Source organism: Macaca fascicularis, chromosome 14, assembly GCF_037993035.2.
Source record: "Macaca fascicularis isolate 582-1 chromosome 14, T2T-MFA8v1.1".
Lineage (NCBI taxonomy): Eukaryota > Metazoa > Chordata > Mammalia > Primates > Cercopithecidae > Macaca > Macaca fascicularis.
The window spans coordinates 92,805,784-92,832,247 of NC_088388.1; the positions used below are offsets into that span (position 1 = coordinate 92,805,784).

At 43.0% G+C, this 26,464-nt stretch overlaps 1 protein-coding gene, 1 non-coding gene and 1 pseudogene across 4 annotated transcripts in view; all 3 read left to right on the forward strand.

Annotated features, from left to right (window-relative positions):
• Positions 1 to 10,453: 10,453 nt before the first annotated feature.
• The window catches only part of MED17 (mediator complex subunit 17), a 30,752-nt gene continuing 14,741 nt past the window's right edge, over positions 10,454 to 26,464 (forward strand). For 2 of the 3 annotated variants that reach the window (XR_012423610.1, XM_045371161.3), the window contains exons 1-8: positions 10,454 to 10,933; positions 13,860 to 14,026; positions 16,514 to 16,733; positions 19,683 to 19,819; positions 19,906 to 19,990; positions 21,183 to 21,335; positions 23,272 to 23,402; positions 24,400 to 24,584. Coding sequence is in view for 2 of the 3 variants with exons in the window: in XM_045371161.3 (XP_045227096.1) it covers positions 10,684 to 10,933; positions 13,860 to 14,026; positions 16,514 to 16,733; positions 19,683 to 19,819; positions 19,906 to 19,990; positions 21,183 to 21,335; positions 23,272 to 23,402; positions 24,400 to 24,584 (1,328 nt within the window). In the remaining variant the exon portion in view is untranslated. Of the gene's footprint in view, positions 11,386 to 13,859; positions 14,027 to 16,513; positions 16,734 to 19,682; positions 19,820 to 19,905; positions 19,991 to 21,182; positions 21,336 to 23,271; positions 23,403 to 24,399; positions 24,585 to 26,464 lie in introns of all 3 variants that reach the window. The other variant, XM_074015073.1, reaches the window with a different exon arrangement.
• Positions 20,849 to 21,044, forward strand: LOC123568992 (U4 spliceosomal RNA; annotated as a pseudogene).
• Positions 24,071 to 24,171, forward strand: LOC123568962 (small nucleolar RNA U13). Its single transcript, XR_006692511.1, has one exon. It is a non-coding gene; the product is annotated as a small nucleolar RNA U13 (small nucleolar RNA).

Below are 26,464 nucleotides of genomic sequence, written 5' to 3' on the forward strand. Positions count from 1 at the left end.
AGTTTAGCCTAAAGCTGCCTCCTTACATATTTTAAGTTGGCCTAAAGGTTTCTGCATACCTAGTGAAATGTAATCTAACTGGATGTGTAAATGGATTTGTGAAAGGAAAATAAATCTTGGAACCCTAAAATCACTAAGCCGAAAGAAAAGTCAAGCTGGGAAATATGTCAGACACCTGCCTCCCATTTTATTCCTAAATAAGGTAGCTACATAGATAAAAAGCTATATACCTCCCTCACAATTGTCCACAGTACTTTGTGGACAAAGGACAGACAGAACTCAAAGTCATCCCTCTGAGGCTCACCTGAGACAAATGCATATCTGATTGCTTTCTCTGCCCTCCTGTTTATGTAAAAACAATATGCACATTCACTGAGCCAAACTAAATTGTGTATTAAGTGGAAGTCTGATCAAGGACTCAAAAGAATGCAACCTTTTCCTTTTACCTCTTTATCTGCTTCTAACCTGGATGTCCCCACATAGAGTTGTCCCGCCTTATCTGACGGAACCAGTGTATATCTTACACAGATTAATTGATGTCTCATATCTCCCTAAAATGTACAAAACCAACATGTGCTCTGACCATCCTGGGCACATGTCGTCAGGACCTCCTGAGGCTGTGTCACAGGGCATCCTTAACCTTGGAAAATTAAACTTTCTAAATTGACTGAGACCTGTCTCAGATATTTTGGGTTCACAGACTGTAACCTACTCTTGTAACAAGTAGCCAAGTCTCAACCAATCACAGCAGCCATACTCCAGCCACTCACAGGTGGCCAACTGTTTGAACCACCTTCAAATAAGGCAAATGCTAAGCTGTAACCAATCCAACTGTTCCTGTACCTCCCTTCCATTTTGTGTAAGCCACTTTCCTTTTTCTGTCCTTAAATCCTCTCCAACCATCTGGCAGCACTGGAGTCACTTCTGGACCTATTCTGTTCTGGGGGTTGCCCAATTCAAGAATTGTTCTTTGCTCAATTAAGCTCCGTTTAATTTGTCTAAAATTTTTCTTTTGACAACACATTAGAGGAAATCGAATATCATAAACACAAGAGAAATTTACTAAAGAACACATGGGCCAGGCACAGTGGCTCACAACTGTAATCCCAGCACTCTGGGAGGCTGAGGTGGGCAGATCTGTTGAACCCAGGAGTTTGAGATCAGCCTGGGCAACATGGAGAAACTCTGTCTCTACCTAAAACACAAAAAAATAGCCAGGTGTGGTAGTGCATGCCTGCAGTCCCAGCTACTTAGAAGGCTCAGGCTGGAGGATCGCTTGAGCCCAGGAAGCAGAGGCTGCAATGAGCTGAGATCCTGCCTTTGCACTGGGTGACCAGAATGACACCTTGTGTGATGGTTGATATTGTCAACTTGATTGGATTGAAAGATGCAAAGTACTATTCCTCAATGTGTCTGTGAGGGTGTTGCCAAAGGAGATTAACATTTGAGTCAGTGGCCTGGGAAAGGCAGACTCACCCTCAATGTGGGTGGGCACCATCCAATCAACTGCCAGTGCAGCTAGAAAAAAAAGCAGGCAGAAGGTGGGAGAAGCCAACTTGCTGAGTCTTCCAGGCTGTATGTGTCTCCCATGATGGATACTTCCTGCCCTCAAACATCAGACTCCAAATTCTTCAGCTTTTGGACTCTTGGACTTATACCAGTGGTTTTCCAGGGGCTCTCGGGCCTTTGGCCACAGGCTGAAGGATGCACTGTCGGCTTCCCTACTTTCAAGGTTTTGGGAGTCAGACTGACTTCATTGCCCCTCAGCTTGCAGATGGCCTATTATGGGACTTCACCTTGTGATTGTGTGAGTCAATACTCCCCTTCATATATACATCTATCCTATTTAAAAACTCCCCTTCATATGTACATCTATCCTATTCTGTCTCTCTAGAGAACTCTAATACACCTCATCTCAAAAAAAAAAAAATACATGAATTTGAACTTCTGGTGCTGGCCAAGATGGAATAAGCATTGCCCAGCACCAAGACTTAGCACAAGAGCCTGTTTCCCATACAATTACAAAATATAAAACTTTGCATGAAAAACAAAAAGCATCCCTTTCAGAACACTTGAAAATTAAACAATGGGCTGGACATGGCGGCTAATGCCAGTAGGCCCAGCACTTTGGAAGGCCCACGTGGAAGGATTGCTTAAGCCCAGGAGTTTTGTTATGGGATGTTTGGGGTGTCACTTTTCTGGCTGGAAACCTGTGGCTGGTAGTGCCTTTGCTTGAGCTTTGCTCCCATGCCTCCAAGAAAGACTGTGAGTCAGGCATGGAGAGGTGAGGGCTGTCTGAGCAAACAAGGGATCCAGCTACTGCACAGTCAGACATGCTGGCTGGACCAGGTGCACCACAAGCTGCTTCCCCAGCTGGCACTAGGGAATGCAGTGGTGCCCGGAAGCTTGGAGACATCAGGAACCACAGGCCCCAAAGAGGGAGTCACAACCCTGGCTCAGGGAGTTTCCAGGTCTGGCCTCCCCAAAGGGCTGCAGCTCTTCTTCTCTCCACCCACAATGTGGTGAGCAAGGGGCATGTTTCAGCCCTGTTTGTGTTACAGCTCTTTAAGTCTTGCCTTTCAACGAGTCCGAAGTTATTGTCTTGCAACCAGGAAGAATGAGGTATGCAGACAAGTGAAAGGTGAGCAAGATGAAAAGGAGCTTCAATGAGCATTAGAAGAGCTCAGAGGAGACCTGCAGTGGGCAGCTCCTTTCCATAGACAGGGTGTCCTGATGAGTGTTCAGCTCCTAGCAGAGAGGGTAGCTCCTCTCTGCAGGCAGGTCATCCCAGCAATTGTTCAGTTCTCAGCAGAGAGAGTAGCTCCTCTCTGCAGCTGGCTGTCTCATCACCTGTAGCTCTCACCAGAGAGGAGGCTCTAGAGTTGGTGGTTCCTCTCTGTAGGCAGGTTGTCCTGTTATCTCTCTGTCCTCTGCTTTGTTCTGGCTGAGCCTGGGGCTTTTATGGGCCTCAGAGAGGAAGAAGTATGCACTCATTGGTCCAAGGGTGGCCATGGATGGGCCAAGAAAAGGCACCACAAGTCTTCACTCTGGTTCCCAGGACTGGCAGTTTGGCCCCCAGCATTCAGGCCCTCTCTGGCCTGAAGGTGGGGCCTCACCGGGGACCCACATTTTTCTGCCCAGAAGCCTGTCTGCCTCCTGCCGCTGTCCATGGTGCCCAGGCTGCTCAAGCCAAGGGGCACCTGTAGGCCAGTGCTGAACCACCCTCAGCGCCCACCTCGGCTACCCTACTATGCTTGTTGGTGCCCAAAGTCTGGAGGGGCCAAGGCAGCAGGGGGCTGGCATGTCAGCACTGCCCCTAGTGTGTGCACACCTGGCTGGGCTGTGACAGAACCCCAGCTGGGCCCTATGTTGCTCTCAGATCAGAGCAGGTGCCAACAGCAGAGAGAAGCCAGGCAGTGGGAGCAGTCACTTCTGAGACAATGGGGTTGGGGTACTTCCCAGGCCTCCAAGAGTACAGAGAGGCCCGGGTCTGGGGGTGTGGGGCATGCAGGGTGCCTGCCTGCTCCCGACCCCCAAGAACACAGGTAGGCCTGAGTCCACAGCCCTGACTTGGGCAGCTGCAGTTGCACCTGGGGTGGGGGTGGGGGATGGGGGATGGGCGCTGCTGCCTGCTCGCAGCTCCCACCAGTTCTGTGGAGCATGAAGCCCCAGCCAGGTCCCCTGCAGTCTGGGACAGGAGCTCCAGGTCCTTGCTAGTCCCAGGCCAGCATCAGGGCAGGGGTTGCTGTGAGCTCCCCACATGGCCCTGGCACTCAAGGGTGACCTGGGGCTCCCCTCTGTCCAGCTCATGGCCCTTCCCTGGTTGGGGGGGCTCCTGGGACCAGATCACTCCAGCCTGGGTGACAGAGCAAGACTCTGCCTTGAAAAAAATAAAGTAAAATAAAAATAAAGATTATGCAATTGTGCAACATCTCATCTCGCAGAAGAATGGCAGAGTTTAGATTATTGCACCTAAAGATTGTAATATGAGGTCCAGAAAAAAGAACTTCATAAGTAGTCTGATGACAGAATAATGTTGAGTGTGGTGCCAGTTTTGAAGTGCTTTCACAGAATGTGGAACTGACAGGAAATTCCCATCACTATTTCTCTGGTGGCTCTTACTAACAAAGCAGTGGAAAGTTATTGCCCTCATGCAAGGGGGCAATGCTTTAGCAAAAAGGTGCAGTTGCTGACTATAGTAGCCTATAGGTCTGTTTTGGGCTCCCTGTTTTTATGTCAGAATGTCTAAGGTGTTTCCCTGATTTTCAAAAACAAACTATGAAAATGGAATATTATAACTTGGGGGTCCCACCCTGGGGCATCTCTAAGGCCCTTTTTAATCCCTTTCAATGTTAACTGATTTTCTTTAGTCCAATGCAGGGTGTCTGGCTTGTTTTGTTTTAAAAGAATACATATACTAGCTGTGGTGGCGTATGCCTGTAATCTCAGAACCTTGGGAGGCCTAGATGGGAGGATCCCTTGAGGCCAGGAGTTTGAGACCAGCTGCAGTAAGTTGTAACTGTGCCACTCTACTCCACTCTGGACAACAGAGAATGACCCTGTCTCTTAAAAAAAAAAAAAGTTAAAATCAGGAACCCATTGGATAGACCAGAAAACAAAGTGGGGAACATACTCTATCAAAGATGAGGTATGGCATGGGCCAAACAATTTGCCTATATTCTCTGTTGAATTACAGTAATCTTTTTTTTTTTTTTTTTGGAGACAGAGTCTCGCTCTGCCACCCAGAATGCAGCGGTGCATTCTCAGCTCACTGCAAACTCTGCCTCCTGGGCTCATGTCATCCTCCCACCTCAGCCTCCTGCATAGTTGGGACCACAGGAACATGCCACCATGCCCAGCTAATTTTTGTATTTTTTGTAGAGATGGGGTTTCACCATGTTGCCCAGGTTGGTCTTGAACTCCTGGGCTCAAGTGATCCATCCACCTTAGCCTCCAAAAGTGCTAGGATTACAGGCAGGAGCCACCGCACCCACCCTCACAGTAATCATTTTTAACCTATGTACATGATCTAATTCATTGGAGCCCTGATAAAATAGTTGCTTGGGGAAAACAATATTTTTGGAACCCTTTCTGACTATAACTCATAAGGTATACAATTTCTGCCCTATCTGCCCAAAATGTAATCCAGGGAAACCTTTTACACAGTTCCCAAGGATATTTTCCTTTACTTGAAGACCACTTGGAAGTATAGCAATTAGATTTTGTTCAGCTGACAGAGTCACAAGGATACAAGTTTTAGTGATTTGCACATTTCTCATTGAGTAGAAGCATTTCCATGCCAAAGAGCGACCTCCTTAGCAGTAAGTAAAATTCTTTTTTTTTTTTTTTTTTTGAGGGAGTCTCGCTGTGTCGCCCAGGCTGGGGTGCAGTGGCGCAATCTCGGCTTACTGCAAGCTCTGCTTCCTGGGTTCACGCCATTCTCCTGCCTCAGCCTCCGAGTAGCTGGGACTACAGGCGCCCGCCACCACGCCCAGCTAGTTTTTTGTATTTTTGGTAGAGACGGGGTTTCACCATGTTAGCCAGGGATGGTCTCGATCTCCTGACCTCATGATCCACCCGCCTCAGCCTCCCAAAGTGCTGGGATTACAGGCTTGAGCCACCGTGCCCAGCCAGCAGTAAGTAAAATTCTTATAGAAAAGATTATTCCAACTCAGGGAGTTCCTCTAGAACTCAATAGAGACTGAGGTACTCATTTTATTGGACAGAATTCAGTCAGTATGTAGAATTTGGTCCATCCTCCAGCACTTTAATTGTGTTTATCATTCCCAATTATCTGGATTGGTGGGGCATACATATGGAATAATTAAGACTCAGCTGGGCTGGGCGCAGTGGCTCATATCTGTAATCCCAGCACTTTGGGAGGGCGAGGGCAGGAAGATGGCTTGAGCCCAGGAGCTCCAGACCTTGCGCCTGGGAGCTCCAGACCAGCCTGGGCAACATAGTGAGATCCTGTCCTTACAAAAAGAAAACACTAAATTGACAAAAAATAACACAAGTCTTTTTTTTTTTTTTTTTTTTTTTTTTTGAGACGGAGTCTCTCTCTGTCACCAGGCTAGAATACAGTGGTGCGATCTTGGCTCACTGCAACCTCCGCCTCTCGGGTTCAAGCGATTCTCCTGCCTCAGCCTCCCGAGTAGCTGGGACTATAGGTGCCCAGTATTACACCCGGCTAATTTTTGTATTTTTAGTAGAGAAGGGGTTTCACCACATTGGCCAGGCTGGTCTCAAACTCCTGACCTTGTGATCCACCCACCTCGGCCTCCCAGAGTGCTGGGATTACAGGCTTGGGCCACTGTGCCCGGCCAGTAACAAATTTTTAAGATCCCAAGGCCAGTTGGCTTTGTTTAACCCAAGATCAACCCCTTTAGAAAACATCAGTTGTACCCATTTGAAATAATAACTCACATACCTATGAATCTGTCCCAGGAAATGGTAACTCCTTAACTGTAAGGGGAGACATACCCCTTTGTCATTCTAACTTTATGAGACAATTAACTAAAATTATTACCTAGTGAAAGATTATTTCCTAGTGGGCTCCAGGGATATGAAAAATTCAAGACCCACAATTTTCATCCAGGAGATTGTATCTACTGGAAACAACATCCTTTAAAGGACTCTCTCCAACCAAGTGGAAGGGCTCTTACCAAGTGCTTCTTAGTAACCCTTTTGCTATTATATTAGAAGGAATAGACTCCTGGCTGGGTGTGGTGGCTCACGACTGTAATTCCAGCACTTTGGGAGGCCAAGGCGGATGGATTGCCTGAGCTCAGGAGTTCACCATTCTGGGCAGCATGGCATGACCCCATCTCTACTAAAAATACAAAAATTAGCCGGGTGTGGTGGTGGGCACCTGCCTGTAATCCCAGCTACTGGGGATGCTGAAGCAGGAGAATTACTTGAACTCAGGAGGCACAGGCTGCAGTGAGCTGAGATTGCATCACTGCACTCCAGCCTGGATGACAGAATGAGACTCCATCTCAAAAAAACAAAAAACAAAAACTGGAATAGACTCCTGGATCCACATTTCTCATCTGAAGAAGGCTCCATCTCCTGAGGGACTGTTTCCCCAGAAGGTGATCTCTGTTTCAAAATAAGTCAATGACAGGTCTAGAACAAGATAACATCTGATGTAGGTGGCTAAAACCCAAGTCTCCAAACCAGGGCTGTATCTAAACAAATGCTTAATATTAGCAAATGTTAATACATGGGGAAGACTTTCCTTTACAAGCTCCCATTAAACTTCTTTCTTTTTGTCCTTAGTTTTCATGTATTGGCACTACTATCATTAACTATTGCCCATAAAGCAAATCTCTTTTTGCAATGGGCTTAGGACTATGCTAATAGATTATTTTTTAAAATGCTGGTTGAATATGTGGTCTCGTGCCCCTTTCCAGTAGTTTTGGCTTTCCTGGTGGGTATCTTCTCTCCAAGGAGAGAAATATATTGCTCCAAGAAGAGAAGATATTGCATAGAATATCAGAAATATATTTGTGTTAAACAGTCATGGTGCTTGACACTAGAATGATGAAGGATAAAGTACGTCACTATCTTATTAATAATACTTTACAGGCCAGGCACAGTATCTCATGCCTATAATCCCTGCACTTTGGGAAGCCAAGGCAGGCGGATCGACTGAGCTCAGGAGTTTGAGATCAGCTTGGCCAGCAAGGTGAGACCCTGTCTCGACTAAAAATACAAAAATTAATCAGTTGTGGTGGTGTGCACCTGTAGTCCCAGCTACTCAGGAGGCAGGAGAATCACTTGAACCTAGGAGGTGGAGGTTTCAGTGAGCCAAGATCACACCACTGCACTCCAGCCTGGATGACAGAGCAAGACTCCATCTCAAAAAAACAAAACAAAACAAAAAAAACCTTTACAGAGTAAAAGGCATGGAAGGAGCTTCTTAGTAAAAGAAACTAGTTGTTAACTTTAATGCTGGCACTGCTCCAACTAAGTAATGAAACAATGACACTGCCCCAATTAAGAGATAAGACACCTTGATTTCAGAATGGTATAACACAAATTTGGGATGGTTTTATCTGGCTTACCCCTCCTTCTGTCAGCTCAGTCACCTTGCCCTTGCCTCCTCAACCCCCGACCTTTTTTTTTTTTTTTTTTTTTTGAGACAGAGTCTCACTCTGTTGCCCAGGCTGGAGTGCAGTGGTGAGATCTTGGCTCACTGTAATCTCTGCCTCCTGAGTTCAAGTGATTCTCCTGCCTCAGCCTTCTGAGTACCTGAGATTACAGGCATGCACCACCACGACCAGCTAGTTTTTGTATTTTTAGTAGAGACAGGGTTTCACCCTGTTGGCAACACTGGTCTCAAATTCCTGACCTCAGGTGATCCACCTACCTCATTCTCCCAAAGTGGAGGATTATAGGCATGAACCACTGTGCCCAGCCACTTTGCCCCTTTATGTTGGGAACAGAGAAATCATACCAAAGATATCTGGCCCAAAAGCACTGGAGATATGGGATGGATACCCAAAGAACTATGTATTCACACCATTATATTACAAAGTACTGACTGGCATGCCATTGAATGTATTTATTGATTAGCTCCAAATGGAACATTTTGGCTATGTGGCACTAACCTATGGCCATGGTTACTTCCAGGATAGTTAGGATGATGTTCTTCAGGTTATGCTTAACCATATGGTCGAGTAGTTCGTACTTTGCCAAAACCTGCACATTTTCCTTATTTATGATCTCATTGGGTTCATTCTGTGTTCCATTGGTATGATCATTTAGCTTCCATCTTCATACCACAACTGAGTGTTGAAGATGTTATTTGGCATATAGAGGTCCTAACCAATTATACCCAAACTATAGCTACATGGGTATTCCATTATTAAACAATAAAGTTACTCTTATTGAAAAGGCTATATTACAAAACCATATGACTTTTGACATACTCACTGAAGCCCAGGGACGAACCTGCACTATCATAAAAACTGTGTGTTATGTCTGTATCCCAGATGAATCAGATAATGTGACTATGTTAATGGATAATATGAAAACCTCAACAACTAAACTTTCAGATTCAATACATCTTTAAACAACTGGCTAAGCAGCTAGTTTTGATCTTGAAGACTTGGTGGCAAAAGCTGTTACTTATTCTGGGAATCATGTTCATTTGTTGTTGTCTTGTTTTTGTCTGCACGGCTGTTAGACTGCCACTGTGCCTGGCTATTAATCAGATTTTAAAATAAAGTTAAAAAAATTTTTTTTACAAATTTACACGAAAAGCAAGTACTGTTCTCAAACATGATTGTGCGACAGACAGTGCAGCTTGCCAGAAATAGGTTTCTCTCATGAAAATTCAAACCCCTCCGCACACGGCCATCTGCTTTCTTCTTCAGCAGGGACTAACACCAGGGCAACTGTATTTCCCTAAATACCTTAGGAAAGTAGTTCAAAACCTAGATATATCTTGGTCAGAACAAAACCTGGTCAACACTCACGATAAACAGTATATATAATTCCTTAAATGAAATATAGAGGTTTGTAATATAAGATAATCCATCTTTTTCTGTGGATTTCCTACTAATGAAATACATTCTTGGAGACCCAAAGACTGAAGTTATACCACTTCTTCTTAATCTTTTAAATATTATTTGTAGGCCAGGCATGGTAACACACTCCTATAGTCCCAGCTACTCAGGAGGCTAAGGCAGGAGCACCCTTTGAGCCCAGGAGCTCCAGCCTGTAGTGTGCTGCTAGCACTTGTGAATAACCACTGCACTCAGCCTGGGCAACACAGCGGGACCCCATCACTAATAAAAAAGTGAGATCAACATTATTTATTGTTACTCGGGCATAAAATAAATATTCAGTACTTATTACATGCCAGAGCCTATTATGTCTGCTGCAAATATTGGCTGTCATAGAGTTATAACATGAAACCAAATAATTAGTATAATTTTAAGTGGTGATAAGCACAATTGTTTCCCCCAAGCCATGCCGTTAATTTCTAACTCTTCAGATAGTCTTTAAAAAGTTTCTTACTAATTAAAAAAAACTTTCGTTTTGAGAAGGGATCCCACTCTGTTGCCTAGGCAGTGGTGAGATCTCGGCTCACTGCAGCTTCCTTCTCCTGGGCTCAAGCGATCCTCCCGCCTCAGCCACCCGCGTAGCTGGGACCACAGGCGCGCGCCATCAGATCTCAGTTCTCTCAACAGGACTCTCATTGCTAAGATACAAGCATCCATTAATTTCTTTTTCCTTGACTCTTTTCGCCTCTGTAGGCTTTCTTTCCTCATCCGCTTTTTAAACAAAGGCAGGCTTAAAAACAGAGCCAGTCTCGGCTCCTGAACCGGTCTTTGCCTCCCGCTGCCGGCCACGCTTCTTATGGGCCGGGAAGTTTACCCCACCCTGCATGGTGATTCACCGGAAGCGCTCTCGGGAGTCCAGGAGCTTCCGCGCCTGCCCAGTTTTGCTCCGAAAGACGCCGGGAGGGGAGCTTGCAGTGCGTTCTGGGAAAGTTGCTGGGCCAGCTCTTTTGTTTCCAGCCTGAGCGTTGCTTTCGGTTTCCCGAGGGTCTTCTGAGGCACCGCGGCTCCGGGGTGCTGGGTTCCCGGCTCTTCGCTGGGAGGCCTCCTCTCCGTACCTCGTTTTTTGGCTTGTGTGGGGGTCCTCCCACCGCTGGCCGACGCCGCCAGCATGTCCGGGGTGCGCGCAGTGCGCATCAGCATCGAATCGGCCTGCGAGAAGCAGGTCCATGAGGTGGGCCTCGATGGCACCGAGACGTACCTGCCGCCGCTGTCCATGTCGCAGAATCTGGCGCGTCTAGCCCAGCGGATCGACTTCAGCCAGGGTTCGGGCTCCGAGGAGGAGGAGGCGGCGGGGACCGAGGGCGACGCGCAGGACTGGCCGGGCGCCGGGTCCAGCGCAGACCAGGACGACGAGGAAGGTAAAGCCTGCATCCGCTGCCCGAGTCCTCCGGTCTGGGTCCCAGCACCCGCCCGGGTGGCTGCCCTCCTCCTCTTCCTCGGTGGGGGAGATCCTGTGCGTGCGAGAACTTTTGAGTGTCCCACGAGTGGAAGCGTAAGGATACTGGTCGTCATCTTTTTGTTGCTGCCGGACAAGTTAGGACACGACTTTACGCAGTACTCCTGCGGGTCTCCTTGAGTGGGAGCGTTTGAGACACTGTCAAACGGTGAAATGTTTAAATGAATGCTTCTCTGTAGAAGGCCTTTAATGTGGCCCACTTAGTGGCTAAGAGTCTTAGATCGGGGCTCTGCCCCTTGCCTGCTGCGTGACCTTTGGCGAGTTACTTTGCATCCTTGTTCGGTGTGGATGATGATAGTAGCACCTACAGAAAAGAAGTCAGTGTTGACTGGAATGTGTGACGAGGTCCAAGAGGTAGGCGGGTCCAGATCCTGTAGAGCCCAGTAGGCCATGATAAACGTTTGACTAATGTTGAGACCACTGCAAACTTTCGCAGGATAAGTAGAGACATGATTTTGTTAAAGGTTACTCTAGATGCTTTCCAGTAAATGAATTATAGGGAAAGCAAAACTGGAAGGAAGGGGGCTGGTTAGGAGGGAAGTGAAGAAACAATGAGTGGGTTTCAGATTCTCATTATTGTCAAGGATTTTTGAAAAAAAAAAACACAATTCTTAATTTAATTATGCAGCAGACTCGGTGTAAATGGGAATTTAAAGATGTTTTTTCAGGGCAGTGCTGTTAGGATTATTAGGAGTCCATTTGCAGAAAAACGTAAATACTACTTTATACCTCACACAAAAATTATTTCCACAATAATTTTTGAGGATTGAGGTGCCAAATGAAGAAAGCAAAACAAAGTGTTAAAAGAAATAATGAAAGAATAGTTGTATTATTCTGGGAGTAGGATAGATCTTCTTAATTTAGGAAATAACGAGACAGGCATGGTAGCTCACACCTGTAGTCCCAACATTTTGGGAGTCCAAGATGGAAGGATCGCTGGAGCCCAGGAGTTCAAGACCAGCCTGAGCAACATAGGGAGCTCCTGTCTCTACAAATTAAAAAACATTTGCTGGGCGTGGTGGTGCACGTCTGTGGTCCCAGCTACTGGGGAGGCTGAAGGAGGAGAATGGATTGAGCCAGTGAGATCAAGGCTGCAGTGAGCTATGATTGTGCCACCGCACTCCAGCCTGGGTAATAGAACAAGACCCTAACAGCCACACACACAACCACACACTCACCCACCTACTTTACAAACGATAGATATATTACTTACATAAAATTTAAAAACAATGGGAAAAGATGCCATAAGCAAAGTAAAAAGATAAATGACAGACTGGGAGAAGTTCTACCCATATAACACACATTTAGTTTATATCTTCTGTATTCAAAAAGTCCCTTCAAACTGAAAAGAAAATGATGACCCTGGAAAAATGGGCCAAAGATATAAATAGCTCATAGAGGAGAGACTTCAGATACCAATAAACAAAACATAGACTCAATCTCATTAGTAGGGGCTGGGAAATTAAAACATGATGAAGATACTCTTTCCATGCACAAAATTGGCAGAAATTGAAAAGATTTTTAATATTCACGGTTAGGAATGTGAACTGATAGTGATTTTGAAAGACAATCTGGCAGTTTAGTATGTGCCAAAATTTAATTTTAACTTTTGTTTGTTTGTTTGTTTTGTTTTTTTTGAGACGGAGTCTTGCTCTGCCGCCGACTGGATTGCAGTGGTGCGATCTCCGCTCATTGCAACCCCTGCATCCTGGATTCCAAGGATTCTTCCACCTCAGCTTCCCTAGTATCTGGGACTATAGACATGCGGCACCCTGCCCGGCTAATTTTTGTATTTTTGGTAGAGATAGGGTTTCACCATGTTGGCCAGGCTGGTCTTAAAGACATGATCTCAGGTGATCCACCCTGCCTCAGCCTCCCAGAGCGCTGGGATTACAGGCCTGAGCCACTGTGCCCAGCCGAAACTTTTAAATGTGTATCTTCTTTGATTCACTATTACCACATCTAAAAATTGAACCTGCAAAAAAGGTGCACGTATACAGGGTATATATTCAAGGTGTTTACCACTGCTAGCATTGTTGGAAGCAATCTACCTGTTGGAAGCAATCTACATGTCCATTAAATAGGTTAAACATACCGTACATCCATGTTCCAGAATATCATACAGTGTTAAAAGAATTAGGTAGACTTATAAGTGCTAACATGGAAGTGTCTCTAGGAAATATTAAGTGAGGGCGGGGCAAAAAGCAAGTAATAGAAAATTGGAAATAGATGTATGTAAGTGCATAGAAAAACCTTTGAAAGGGTATACTCTGTCTGTTAATAGTGGTTACCTCTCAGGAGGGGAGAGAATCAGGGGTGGGGAATGAAGGAAAACTTTCACTTTCTACCCTCTAATTCTTTTATCTTGTGAACTCTTTATGGTGAATGTTCATGTATTTAATAACAATATGTTTTTTTAATGGTTAAAAGGAAGATATGCTAATAGTGGCTGGCATTACAGGTCATTTTCGTTTTGTACCTTTCTGTATTTTGGAAAATGTATACAATTGTAAATTCAAGTTCTAAAAACTGTAAGAAGATTATTAAAAAGGTTTACATAAATTTGGAAAGATACTTGACTCTATAATGTTGTAATGATAAATTTAACCTGTGAAAATAGATGTCATTCATTTTGCAATTGTAGGAATGCTAATGTGAATATTAACAAAGATATAAGAAAGGGTGGAGGGGATGGGATAAGTAAGAGAACAATTTGAAATTAAATTTATTATTTCTCCTTTTAGTACTTTTTAAAACTAAGTGAGCTGTCTGCCATTCAATGTAATGAATACTTCTGTATTTCTTTTTTTCTCTCTCTCTCTTTTTAGGAGTGGTAAAATTTCAACCTTCCCTTTGGCCTTGGGACTCAGTGAGGAACAATTTGAGAAGTGCCCTGACAGAAATGTGTGTTCTCTATGACGTTCTCAGTATTGTTAGGGATAAAAAATTTATGACTCTTGATCCTGTCTCTCAGGATGCACTTCCTCCAAAACAGGTATTTGTGGACTTTAATTGAATAATAAAATTTTATTTATTAAATCCCAGGACCCTTTTTTGGCTTTGTGCATATTGTTCCATTTTCCTTTCTTGCAAAATTAAGTCCAGATGAAGATTTAAAGACTAACTGGTCTAAAACAAAACCATACAACTGCATTTCCTTTATTTTTGTGTTATATACCTATGATTCTTGGAAGAGTTAAGGTTCGTTAAGAATGTAATACTTTTAAGGCCAGGCGTGGTGACTCACGCCTGTAATCCCAGCACTTTGGGAGGCTGAGGTGGGCACATCACGAGGTCAGGAGATCGAGACCATCCTGGCTAAAACCGTGAAACCCTGTCTCTACTAAAAATAACAAAATTTAGCCAGGCATGGTGGCGGGCACCTGTAGCCCCAGATACTCAGGAGGTGGAGGCAGGAGAATTGCTTGAACCCAGGAGGCAGAGGTTGCAGTGAGCCGAGATTGCGCCACTGCGCTCCAGCCTGGGTGACGGAGACTCCGTTTCAAAAAAAAAAAAAAGTAATACTTTAAAGGTTACCAAATCTTAACAAATTCTTATAGCCTGGATCCTTGGTCTTTTTAAAACTAAGTGAGCTGTCTGCCATTCAATGTAATAAATACTTCTGTATTTCTTTTTTTCTCTCTCTCTCAAGGATATTGTAATATATCCTTGGTCTGTGATATATTACACAAAAATGTGATGATATAATGGCTTTGGAATCAGGTAGACCTGGATTCAAGTCCTGCCTCTGCCTTCATTAACTGTGTGACCTTAAATTAAGAAGTTATTTTCTCTAAGTCCCTGTTTTTCCATCTAATCCTTCCTTCCATTTTTTTAGGGGATGGATTAGAAAGGTTAGGCCAAATTATGGAGCATATTGAGAGCTGGGTAGAATTGCTGATATTTCATAAACAATATATTCCATTTTTGAACGTTTGAAGATGAAAGAGAAGCAGCAGAAAGAGGAGTTGGTGAATAGTCTGAAATCATTGAGGCTGCTTAGGTCCTTAAGGAAAACAAGTGTCAGGACCATAACCAAATTAGTCATGGAGAGGAAGTAATGACTGTTAGAACCCATTTGTAAATACAATTAATTGAATAGAATTACTCACATAGTAATAGTTTCAGAATCTAGAAACATTGTGCTAAGGGACTGATAGAGTTCCCTAAATCGGCTTTCTTCATTTTACAGAGAGAAAACTAAAGCTTAAAGAGATTTGTAATATGTGCAAGTTGCTGTCAAGCCAGTAGTTAGAGAGCCAAGACTAGAACTCCAGCACCTAACTCATAGCCCCACTGCCTTTTCTACTATTCTGTGCTTTTCCCAGAAAGGAGACTCCAGGAATTTCTTAAGATCTCCAGGAACTCTTTTATTTACGTTCCTCAATATGATCAAAAGATTATTTTGATATTTTTATGAAGCTTTTTATGTGATTTTTGACTCTCATACAGCCAGAAAACTTTATTAAACTGGTTAGTAAAATACACAAATTATGGTAATGGTGGGTATTTATGTATGTATATATGATATGTAGATTTTGATTTCTGATCAGTTTTCCAAAAAATTAGGATTCAGTGAAGTACATTTAATATTAACAATGGCAGGGCGCAGTGGCTAATGCCTGTAATTCCAACACTTTGGGGAGCCAAAACAGGAGGCCAGGAGTTTGAGACTATCCCAGGCAACATAGGGAGACCCTGTCTCTACCAAAACAAAAAACAAAACAAGCCAGGCTTGGTGTTGCGCATCTGGAGTCCCAGCTTCTCAGGAAGCTGAAGTGGGAGGGTCGCTTGAGCCAGTAGGTCAAGGCTATGGTGAGCCAAGATGGGGCTACTACATTCTAGCCTGGGCGACGGAACAAGACTCCATCTCAAAAGAAAAAAAGTTAATGCCTCGTGATTTTAGTCTTAATTCCAAAAGCACTTTAATAGCTTATGGTAAGATACAAACTATGGTAAGCTACAAAATACAAGATAATTTTACAGTTATACCCATTGCAGTCATTCATTCATTCATTAAATCAAATATTATGTGCCAGGCATTGTTCTAGGGTTTGTGGATATAGCGGTTTCTGCCAATGCAGGTTACATTGAAGCAGAGATTATAGATGTTAATCAGAAGTATAATGAGTGCCAAAAAGGTTATATATAACTCTATATGTGTATGTGCAGGATAGGGGGGCGGCAATATATAAGGAGAGGAATGGCAGTACATTAGGAGGGGACCTAACAGGCTGGACAAAGTTGATGCAATGGTAAATTCTCACTAGAGGCCATTGTAATGTTTTTGATTTAACATAAGTAAAGCTTTGGGTGAGTTGAACAAATAAATAGGTGAAGGTTATTTTATAAAAACCACCGTTATGTGTACTTGCCCCTCTTTTTTGCTCTTCTTTCACTTCATTGTATTATTGATGAAATATGTAATTTTAGAGGCATTTAAAAATCCTGCAGAACTGCATGTTTGTGTTGTTTTCGATAGAATCCTCAGACGTTGCAGTTGATATCTAAAAAGAAGTCACTTGCTGGAGCAGCACAAATCCTATTGAAGGGGGCAGAAAGACTGACTAAATCAGTTACCGAAAACCAAGAAAACAAGCTACAAAGAGACTTCAATTCGGAGCTTTTGCGATTACGGCAACACTGGAAACTTCGAAAAGTTGGAGATAAAATTCTTGGAGATCTGAGCTACAGAAGTGCAGGTATGAATATTATTAAAAACTATACTTTCTGGCCAGGCGCGGTGGCTCATGCCTATAATCCTAGCACTTTGAAAGGCCAAGGCGTCGGGATCACTTGAGGCCAGGAGTTCAAGACGAGCCCAGGCAATATGGCAAAACTCCGTCTCTACCAAAAATGCAAAAAATTAGCCAGGCGTGGTAACATGCACCTGTAATCCTAGCTACTTGGGAGGCTGAGGCATGAGAATTGCTTGAACCCAGGAGGTGGAGGTTGTAGTGAGCCAAGATCGCACCATTGCACTCCTGCCTGGGGGACAGAGCGAGACTCCATCTCAAAAACAAACAAACAAAAAACTATGCTTTCTGTGTAAGTATAATGTTAAACATCCTTCTATAATATTTTATTTCTCAGCTATGTGTTATGTTTCAAAATTTTAATTTCTGTTCATTTAAGCCAAAACCACTCTTATTAGAGCCTTATAATAAATAGCCTAGTTTCTATTTCAAAACCCTGGAGGTACACGTAACAGAAAGTTCAAAGATGGGGTTTATGTGCTGGCACACCTTGAAGCATAATTGACTTTTTTGTTAGAAATGAGGTAGAACTACACTCCTCAATCGAGGCCTTACCTGTAACCCTTAAAAACTGAACATGGCCAGGTGCAGTGGCTCACACCTGTAATCCTAGCACTTCGGGAGGCTAAAGTGGGCAGATTGCTTGAGCTCAGGAATTCAATACCAGCCTGGGCAACATGGCAAAACTTCGTCTCTACAAAAAATACAAAAATTAGCTGGGCGTGGTATTGCATGCTTGTTAGTCCCAGCTACTCAGGAGGCTGAGGCAGGATGATCCCTTGAGCCCAGGAGGTCGAGGCTGCAGTGAGCCGAGATTGCAGCACTGCATTCCAGCCTGACCGTGTCTCAAAAAACAAGCAAACAAAAAAACTGGACCTGATGCAAGTGTTCTTCTGAGAATTATACAAAAAAAAACTGGACATGAAAGGAGGAAAGAAACTTTCTATTCTTTACTGTTTCTTTTCCCATTAATCTGCTAAGCTGTTTTTATGTCCTGAGTGAAGAGAAAGGGTGGCAGAAACGTTTGCTTTCCTTTTTCCCATCAAACTAGGGCTACAACACTAACTTAGGGCATGCAACTTTTGGGGGCATACTAAAGTTTGATGATGTTGACTTCATATTTTTTGATATAAATTCTTAGTTGTTGAGCTATAACAAATAGTAGGTTTTACAGGGTAATAATGGCAATGTTTTATAAGCTGCTGAGGCAATCAGAGGGACTGGCTGTATGGAAAAACTTCATAGCTCAATGGGGTAAAAGCTGTGAATATCAGGGGAGGAGGCAAGGAGTCTTGGCTTGGATAGTTGAGATAATGGTAGAGTGATACCTGAAAGATTCATTTACCAGAGTAAGCTATCATTATCCTAAAATTAAAAAAAGATAAGGTGGTTAAGTCAAATACTGGAGGAATGACATGCTTCAACACTATTATTAATAGGGGTATTTTGAATCCTGAAGGTTAAATCTTACTATAAAGACGAATTAAAGATGACCAGACCATTTAAAAATTTTAATAGGTGGTCTGTAGAAGCAGTGCTTTCTTGTTTTGGATATTTTCTTTTCCACAAATAATTTGTGTATAGGAACTTTAATTCCTTCTTTGGGGTAGTCACTCATGATTGTGAAAGGATTTGATCACATTGTTTTTAATTGCAAGAAAATCTTTAGCATCTTCCCTTGTTATAAAACCAGTTACATTGAACCATCTATTTCTTACATAATTCAGTGGCCCAGAGCAACTCACCCAAATTTCTGAACTGCACAAAAACACATCACATAAGATCTAGGAACTGGGCTGGGCACAGTGGCTCACGCCCGTAATCTCAGCACTTGGGGAGGCCAAGGTGGGAGGATTGCTTGAGCCCAGGAGTTCAAGACCAGACTAGACAACATAGACCCTATATCTAAAAAAAAATAAATAAATAAAAATTAGCTGGGTGCGATGGGCATGTACCTGCAGTCCTAGTTACTTCGGAGGCTGAAGTGGTAGGATTGTTAAATCCTAGGAGTTTGAGGCTACAGTGAGCTGTCATTGTACCACCACACTGCAGCCTGGGAGACAGAGGGAGACCGTGTCTCTAAAAAGATAATAAAAAATAAAGTAAAAAATCTAGGAGACTGGTTGAAAAAAAGTTGCTATGTGCACTATCCTCTGTCTTTCTGTTTGTTGGATGCAGAGCACTTAGTTGAAACCTTAGTAGAGAGGCTAAGCTCCAGAAGTATTTCATCTCCAACGTTTCAATCTGAGGGATTGTTTTCTAGGAGTACACCCTTTTTTTTTTCTTTTTCTTTTTTTTTTTTTTGAGAGAGAGTTTCGCTGTTGTTGCCCAGGCTGGAGTGCAATGGTGCGATCTCAGCTCACCGCAACCTCCGTCTCCTGGGTTCAAGCGATTCTCCTGCCTTAGCCTCCCGAGTAGCTGGGATTACAGGCATGCGCCACCATACCTGGCTAATTTTGTATTTTTAGTAGAGACGGGGGTTTCTCCATGTTGGTCATGGCTGGTCTTGAACTCCTGACCTCAGGTGATCCGCCCACCTCGGCCTCCCAAAGTGCTGGGATTACAGGCATGAGCCACTGCACTCGCCCTGTGAGTACACCCATTTTTATCAATACTCCATTAGAATAAAACAATTTGGATTTTCTATGGAATTCTTATTATAGTGATGTCATTAGACTAAGAAGTGTTATTTTTTTAAGGTAAATAACTTACCCCCCCAACACTGTTATCTTTCTTTCCTTTGCTCACCACTCCTCACCCTTTCCCCCAAAACATGTTTTTTAGTGGGAACTTTGTGATTCAGTGATGTGGATGTCAAGTATTATATAGTTAATAATGTGTGTCAGAATAATATGTTAACTGTTTTTTATTTTCCTGTTTTTCATACAACATTAGGATCTCTCTTTCCTCATCACGGGACATTTGAAGTAATAAAGAATACAGATCTTGATCTGGATAAAAAGATACCTGAAGATTACTGTCCTCTTGATGTCCAAATTCCAAGTGATTTAGAGGGGTCTGCATATATCAAGGTATTTGTCAAAATATTTTTCAAGTAATTTCTTATGAATAGCCTGAAGTTAATTTGTTAACCCTTTTTGTTTTTGTTGTCATGTAGGTTTCAATACAAAAACAGGCTCCAGATATAGGCGACCTCGGCACCGTTAACCTCTTCAAACGACCTTTGCCCAAATCCAAACCAGGTATGGTTATGTTCTATCCTCTAATTTCTGGTCTTATTTGAGCTGACGTTTTAAAATAAACTGAAGATAAAAATAGGTAGGAAAAATAGATATTTTGAAGTAAGAACAATTCAAAATATACTTCTAAAATTTGTCAATAAACCATTAGTGAATAGCTGTGCAGTTTTGTTTTTTTTTTTTGAGACTGAGTTTCTCTCCTGTTGCCCAGGCTAGAGAGCAGTAGCACGATCTCGGCTCATTGCAACCTCCACCTCCCAGGTTCAAGCGATTCTCCTGTCTCAGCCTCCCAAGTAGTTGGAATTACAGGCATGCGCCACATGCCTGGCTAATTTTGTATTTTTAGTAGAGATGGGGTTTCTCCATGTTGGTCAGGCTGGTCTTGAACACCCAGCCTCAGGTGATCCACCCACCTCAGCCTCCCAAAGTGCTAGGATTAAGGGCGTGAGCCACCGGCACCTTTTTTTTTTTTTTTTTTTTTTTTTCTTTTTTTTTTTTTTTGAGACAGAGTCTCGCTCTGCCGCCCAGGCTGGAGTGCAGTGGCGTGATCTTGGCTCACTGCAAGCTCCGCCTCCCGGGTTCACGCCATTCTCCTGCCTCAGCCTCCCGAGTAGCTGGGACTACAGGCGCCGCCACCACGCCCGGCTAATTTTTTTGTATTTTTAGTGGAGACGGGGTTTCACTGTGTCAGCCAGGATGGTCTCGATCTCCTGACCTCATGATCCGTCCGTCTCGGCCTCCCAAAGTGCTGGGATTACAGGCTTGAGCCACCGCGCCCGGCCAACTTTTTTTTAAAGATTGGACTTATTTACTGGTTTTCTCTGTTAAAGAAGTGAGATTTTTATAATTTGGAAAGAATATAGCTTTGCACAGTGGTAGTATCATATCCAATGAGGTTTATCTGTGGCATGATTATTGCTAATTGATGCTTCCCTCTTCAGGAATTGAAACAACTTCTTCAGGAATGAAAGCTTGGGGTGGCAGGGAACTTTTCAATACCCTGCTGGGATGATTTGTAACAGTTGGCATTGGCAATTTTTGACAGTCTCTATAGAGACTGAATAGAAAAAAAAAGAATATACTGTAATGTAGTGTTTTTCTAAACTTTTGTTGTCATATGTATTCAGATCACCATTTAAACTAGTTAATGCATAATATGGTTAGATAATTGATACATATATTTCTTGTCTTTCAGGTTCCCCACATTGGCAGACAAAATTAGAAGCGGCACAGAATGTTCTCTTATGTAAAGAAATTTTTGCACAGCTCTCTCGGGAAGCTGTTCAAATTAAATCACAAATCCCTCACATTGTGGTGAAAAACCAGATTATCTCTCAGCCCTTTCCGAGTAAGAGCAGCCCTTTTTCGACTTTATGAACAGGACTTTGTGTTTTGGGGAATAGGACAGAGAAGGTAGCTCTTAGGGTGTGTTGGGAGAATAAGGAGAGCAAAGAAATAGTGTGCTATCCATAGTGACAGCCAGTAAAGCATGTAACACAAACTACACTGTGGAATCTGTTCTGTCCTAAATAGTGTGACCCTTGGATTTTTTTTTTTTTTTTTTTTTTTTTTTTGAGACGGAGTCTCGCTCTGTCGCCCAGGCTGGAGTGCACTGGCCGGATCTCAGCTCACTGCAAGCTCCGCCTCCCGGGTTTACGCCATTCTCCTGCCTCAGCCTCCCGAGTAGCTGGGACTACAGGCGCCCGCCACCTCGCCCGGCTAAGTTTTTGTATTTTTTTTAGTAGAGACGGGGTTTCACCGTGTCAGCCAGGATGGTCTCGATCTCCTGACCTCGTGATCCCCCCGTCTCGGCCTCCCAAAGTGCTGGGATTACAGGCTTGAGCCACCGCGCCCGGCCCCGACCCTTGGATTTTTAAGCTACATATTTAAAATTTGCACTTATGTAGTCATTATTGTGGTCAAGAGAAAAGAAAATTTGCGCTAGCATAGCTACAGTTATTTAGCAGCAGTTGCTTTGAAGGGAGATTTTTCAGGGATCCTGCCTTATTGTCTAAATGAGAGGCCAATTTAAAAATGTTTACTCTTACGCCTGTCATCCCAGCACTATGTGAGGCCGTGGTGGGCATATCACCTGAGGTCAGGAGTTCGAAACCAGCCTGGCCAACATGGTGAAATCCCATCTCTACTAAAACAAAAAAAAGGCCAGGCACGGTGGCTCAAGTCTGTAATCCCAGCACTTTGGGAGGCCGAGACCATCCTGGCTAACATGGTGAAACCCCATTTCTACTGAAAAATACAAAAAACTAGCCGGGCGAGGTGGCGGGCACCTGTAGTCCCAGCTACTCGGGAGGCTGAGGCAGGAGAATGGCGTAAACCCGGGAGGCGGAGCTTGCAGTGAGCTGAGATCCGGCCACTGCACCCCAGCCTGGGCGACAGAGCGAGACTCCGTCTCAAAAAAAATAAAAATAAAAATAAAAAAAAAAAAGAAAGAGTTTACTTATAATAGTCTCAAATTTGTAGAAACTGGATTTTCATTGTATTATTCAAAAGCAGGTAGACTTGCCCTGGGATCAGTTTGTATTTAGCTTTGCACTTGTTTTTTACGTGAATTCTAAGGACTGTCGTCTTTAGAAGGAAGTAGGTTTTAGCAGTGAGAAATTCCATCCTACTTCTCATGGGAGCAGGGAAGACTGTCTTTTACGCAGTAAGACTGACTACCAACTCTTATTTTAAAGGAAAAAACGAATTAATATATAGCTTTTTCACCAGTCTTTAGCCACAGTTCAAGGGCAGCAGCCATATTATATGTCAACAGAATTTGAATTGTTAAAATACATGGTAGTTTATTGTATTCATGAATAGTTTTTGTTTTTTTTTTTTAAGATAAAGTTTCCATTTTATTGTTCAGGCTGGAGTGCAATGGTGTGATCTTGGCTCACTGCATCCTGTCCACCTCCTGATTCAAGCGATTCTCCTGCCGCAGCCTCCCAAGCTGCTGGGAGTATAGGCACACGCCACTATGCCCAGCTAATTTTTTTGGATTTTTAGTAGAGACAGGATTTCACTATGTTGGCCATGATGGTCTTGATCCGCTGACCTTGTGACCCACCCGCCTTGGCCTCCCAACATGCTGGGATTACAGGCGTGAGCCACCGCACCCAGCCGAATAGTAATCTTGATATACAGATGTTAATCATTAGGTCTGATCTTCAAGTTTAGAATATACCTTTTGAAAATGAGCTATGATTATACTTTATGAAGACAGTTTGTACCTTTCCATATTTCAGGTTATTTACATCTGTCCTCCTCCTTTTTATAAATAGACTTGCAGTTATCTATTTCTTTGTGCCATTCCTCAAATGATAAGAAATCCCAAAAATCTACTACTGAGAAGCAATGTCCGGAGGACCACCTTTATGTCCTAGAGCATAATTTGCATCTACTGATTAGAGAGGTAAGGAAATAAATGTTTTTCTTTGCACTGTGGTGAGCATGTCCAGGGCAGTGAGTATGCACAAAGCATCCCGCTCCTCTGCTGAGTCTTGATTATTCACATAGCACCAACATTCATTGTCTGGTATGAAAGATCCTTGCTGTTTCCTAGGGGAATAGAGATAATCAGAATACTGTCCCTGTTCCCAAGCATACCTTCTAGTGGTAGAGATTTACAGGTTTTAAAGTAGAGGTGTAAGAAACATGGTGCTAAAGTGCAGAGGGAAGGGTGATTCTGACTGGGGGGAGGTAAGGGAAAATGTCTTGCCAGAGTCTGTGAACAGACTAGTTTTATTTTGGGACATGTTCTACTTGTAGATCACCTGCAACTGTTCCAGGGAGCTGGTTCACAGGACAGGATAATTTCAAAAGAATATCCTGTGAAATTTCATGGAAGTATATATTACAGCCTCCCCTGCCCAACCCCAAAACCTGGTTCAGTTGATTGTGATGGTACAAGAGTTGTTTTTAAAAAGCTCCTCAGGAGGTTCAGATAGGCAGCCGGGTTTGAGAACCTCTAATCTAGGGTATAGTGAAAGAACTATTTACTGATTGTATATGTTCTATTTATGAGACTCAATGAAGAGGATTGTTTTATATTTTAAAACTTTTAAAATAAAAAAGCTTGAGATCCTTTTGTGGTTCAAAAGCATGATTGGGCTTTCATGCTCATGCGTGAGTTGTGACTCCCTCAAACCTTATTAGGATGTCGGCGCGTTACCCATCTGACATGAGAAAAGGAAAAAAGTTACAGCTTGAGAGGGACCCTTCTCTCTACAGACTTGCATTAAGTGTGACCTAGTAGATGCTAGCATTTTTCTCCAAGGTTGGATTGTTTTCATATGTGGTTCAAATCCATTCCTTTCAGTGTTTCTAAGATGTCAGCCGTGTTTTGATTAAATATTGTGTAGCATTTACTAATGTGGATATTGGTTATTTAAAATGACTGTTTTTGTTAGTTTCATAAACAGACCTTGAGTTCCATCATGATGCCTCATCCAGCAAGTGCACCTTTTGGCCACAAGAGAATGAGACTTTCAGGTCCTCAAGCTTTTGATAAAAATGAAATTAATTCATTACAGTCCAGTGAAGGGCTTCTGGAAAAAATAATTAAACAAGCAAAGCATATTTTTCTAAGGAGTAGGTAAGGTTGAACAAAGTTACTGTTTTCTGTTTTTTCTTTGAAATTGCAGTTTGTTTTCTTCTATTATTTCATACACTTTTTTGGGATGCTTTAATTTTTTAATTTTAGGCAGAGGAAGTGGTAAGAGTTTATTTATGGTCATAGACTGGGTCCTGTCAAGTCTGGGGAAGACTTAGATCCATGTCTGATCTAACAGTATTCTTTCTAACACTGTCACTTTTTTGCAGAGACAACTGACTAGGAATGTGCCTTACAACACTATACTTTCTTCAGTAACCCAGCCATAAGATACTTTTTTTTTTTTGAGACGGAGTCTCGCTCTGTCGCCCAGGCTGGAGTGCAGTGGCCGCATCTCAGCTCACTGCAAGCTCCGCCTCCCGGGTCTACGCCATTCTCCTGCCTCAGCCTCCCGAGTAGCTGGGACTACAGGCGCCCGCCACCTCACCTGGCTAGTTTTTTGTATTTTTTAGTAGAGACGGGGTTTCACCGTATTAGCCAGGCTGGTCTCGATCTCCTGACCTTGTGATCCGCCCGTCTTGGCCTCCCAAAGTGCTGGGATTACAGGCTTGAGCCACCGCGCCCGGCCGAGATACTTATTTCTGAACTGATTTAAATGTTTTTCTTGAGTGTTTCTGTATGTTTTGTTTCTTGCACATTTTAGAGTTTGGAGAGCACTTTCCTTCGTGTTAACTTATTTAATCTTTGTTCTTTGGGGCAGGAAGTATTAACCCTGTTTTTACTGATAAGATTGAGGCTTAAAGAAGTTATGCACCTTTCTCAACGTTACACAGCTAAAAAGTTGCGGAACCAGGATTTATGCCCAGGTCTATGTAATGCCAAAGCTCTTTTTTTTCCTTTATATATACTGCTTACAAAATAACGTGGCATGATTACAAATAAATGTATCTTTTTCAGTGCTAAAGGGTGCTTTTCTATTTTATTATTGGTACTTAGTGAAAAGGCCTGTTTTTACTTCATTTGTAATTATGCCTTGGTAGTACTCCAGAATTTCAGGCATGGGCATTGTCATTAAATAGATGATATTTTATTTTTGATTTCCAGTCTTTTTCTTGTTAATACAGTTTTTTTTTAGTACATGAGTTTGTAGTCTTAAAGTGGAAATTTAGGTCCTTCAACTTTTAGTAAAAGGAATTAGGGAGACATGTTAGAGAAGACAGCATGATGCAGTGAAAGGAGTAGGGGACTAGGGATGAAAGGTGTGTAAGCCAAGGCTCAATCGTTTGCTAAATAACTTCGAGCAAGGGATTTAGTGTCTATGGTCCCCCACTTAATCCCCTGTCAATAGGAGGTATAGGAGTGGGGTCTTAGGGTCATATTACGTGATGTATGTAGAAGTTTCTTGTAAGTAATAAAGTATTATATGGTAGGTTACTGTTTCTTACCATTAATACAGTTCAACTTAAAAAGCTGATAATTTGAGTAGTCTTCCAAATTTCTGATTGACCACAAATTTATATATTCCCCAAACTAAATGATCAGCATAAAAATAGCTGTTTTTAGAACCATTATAAATTTCAGAGTAGTAAGTGTAGCCTTCGAAGCAGCAAAGCTTTAAAAATGTTACTTCTTTCTGGTGTGCAAAAAGCTTAGTAAAGAAAAAAAGACCCTGGCTGGGCATGGTGGCTCACCCTTGTTGTCCCTATACTTTAGGAGGCCAAGATGGGAAGCTTGCTGGAGCCCAGGAGTTTGAGACCAGCCTGGGCAATGTAGTGAGACCTTGTCTCTACAAGAAATTATTTTTTTTTTTTTTGAGACGAAATCTCACTGTGTCACCCAGGCTGGAGTGCAGTGGCGCAGCTCACTGCAAACTCTGCCTCTTGGGTTCAAGCAATCATCCCGCCTCAACCTCCCGAGTATTT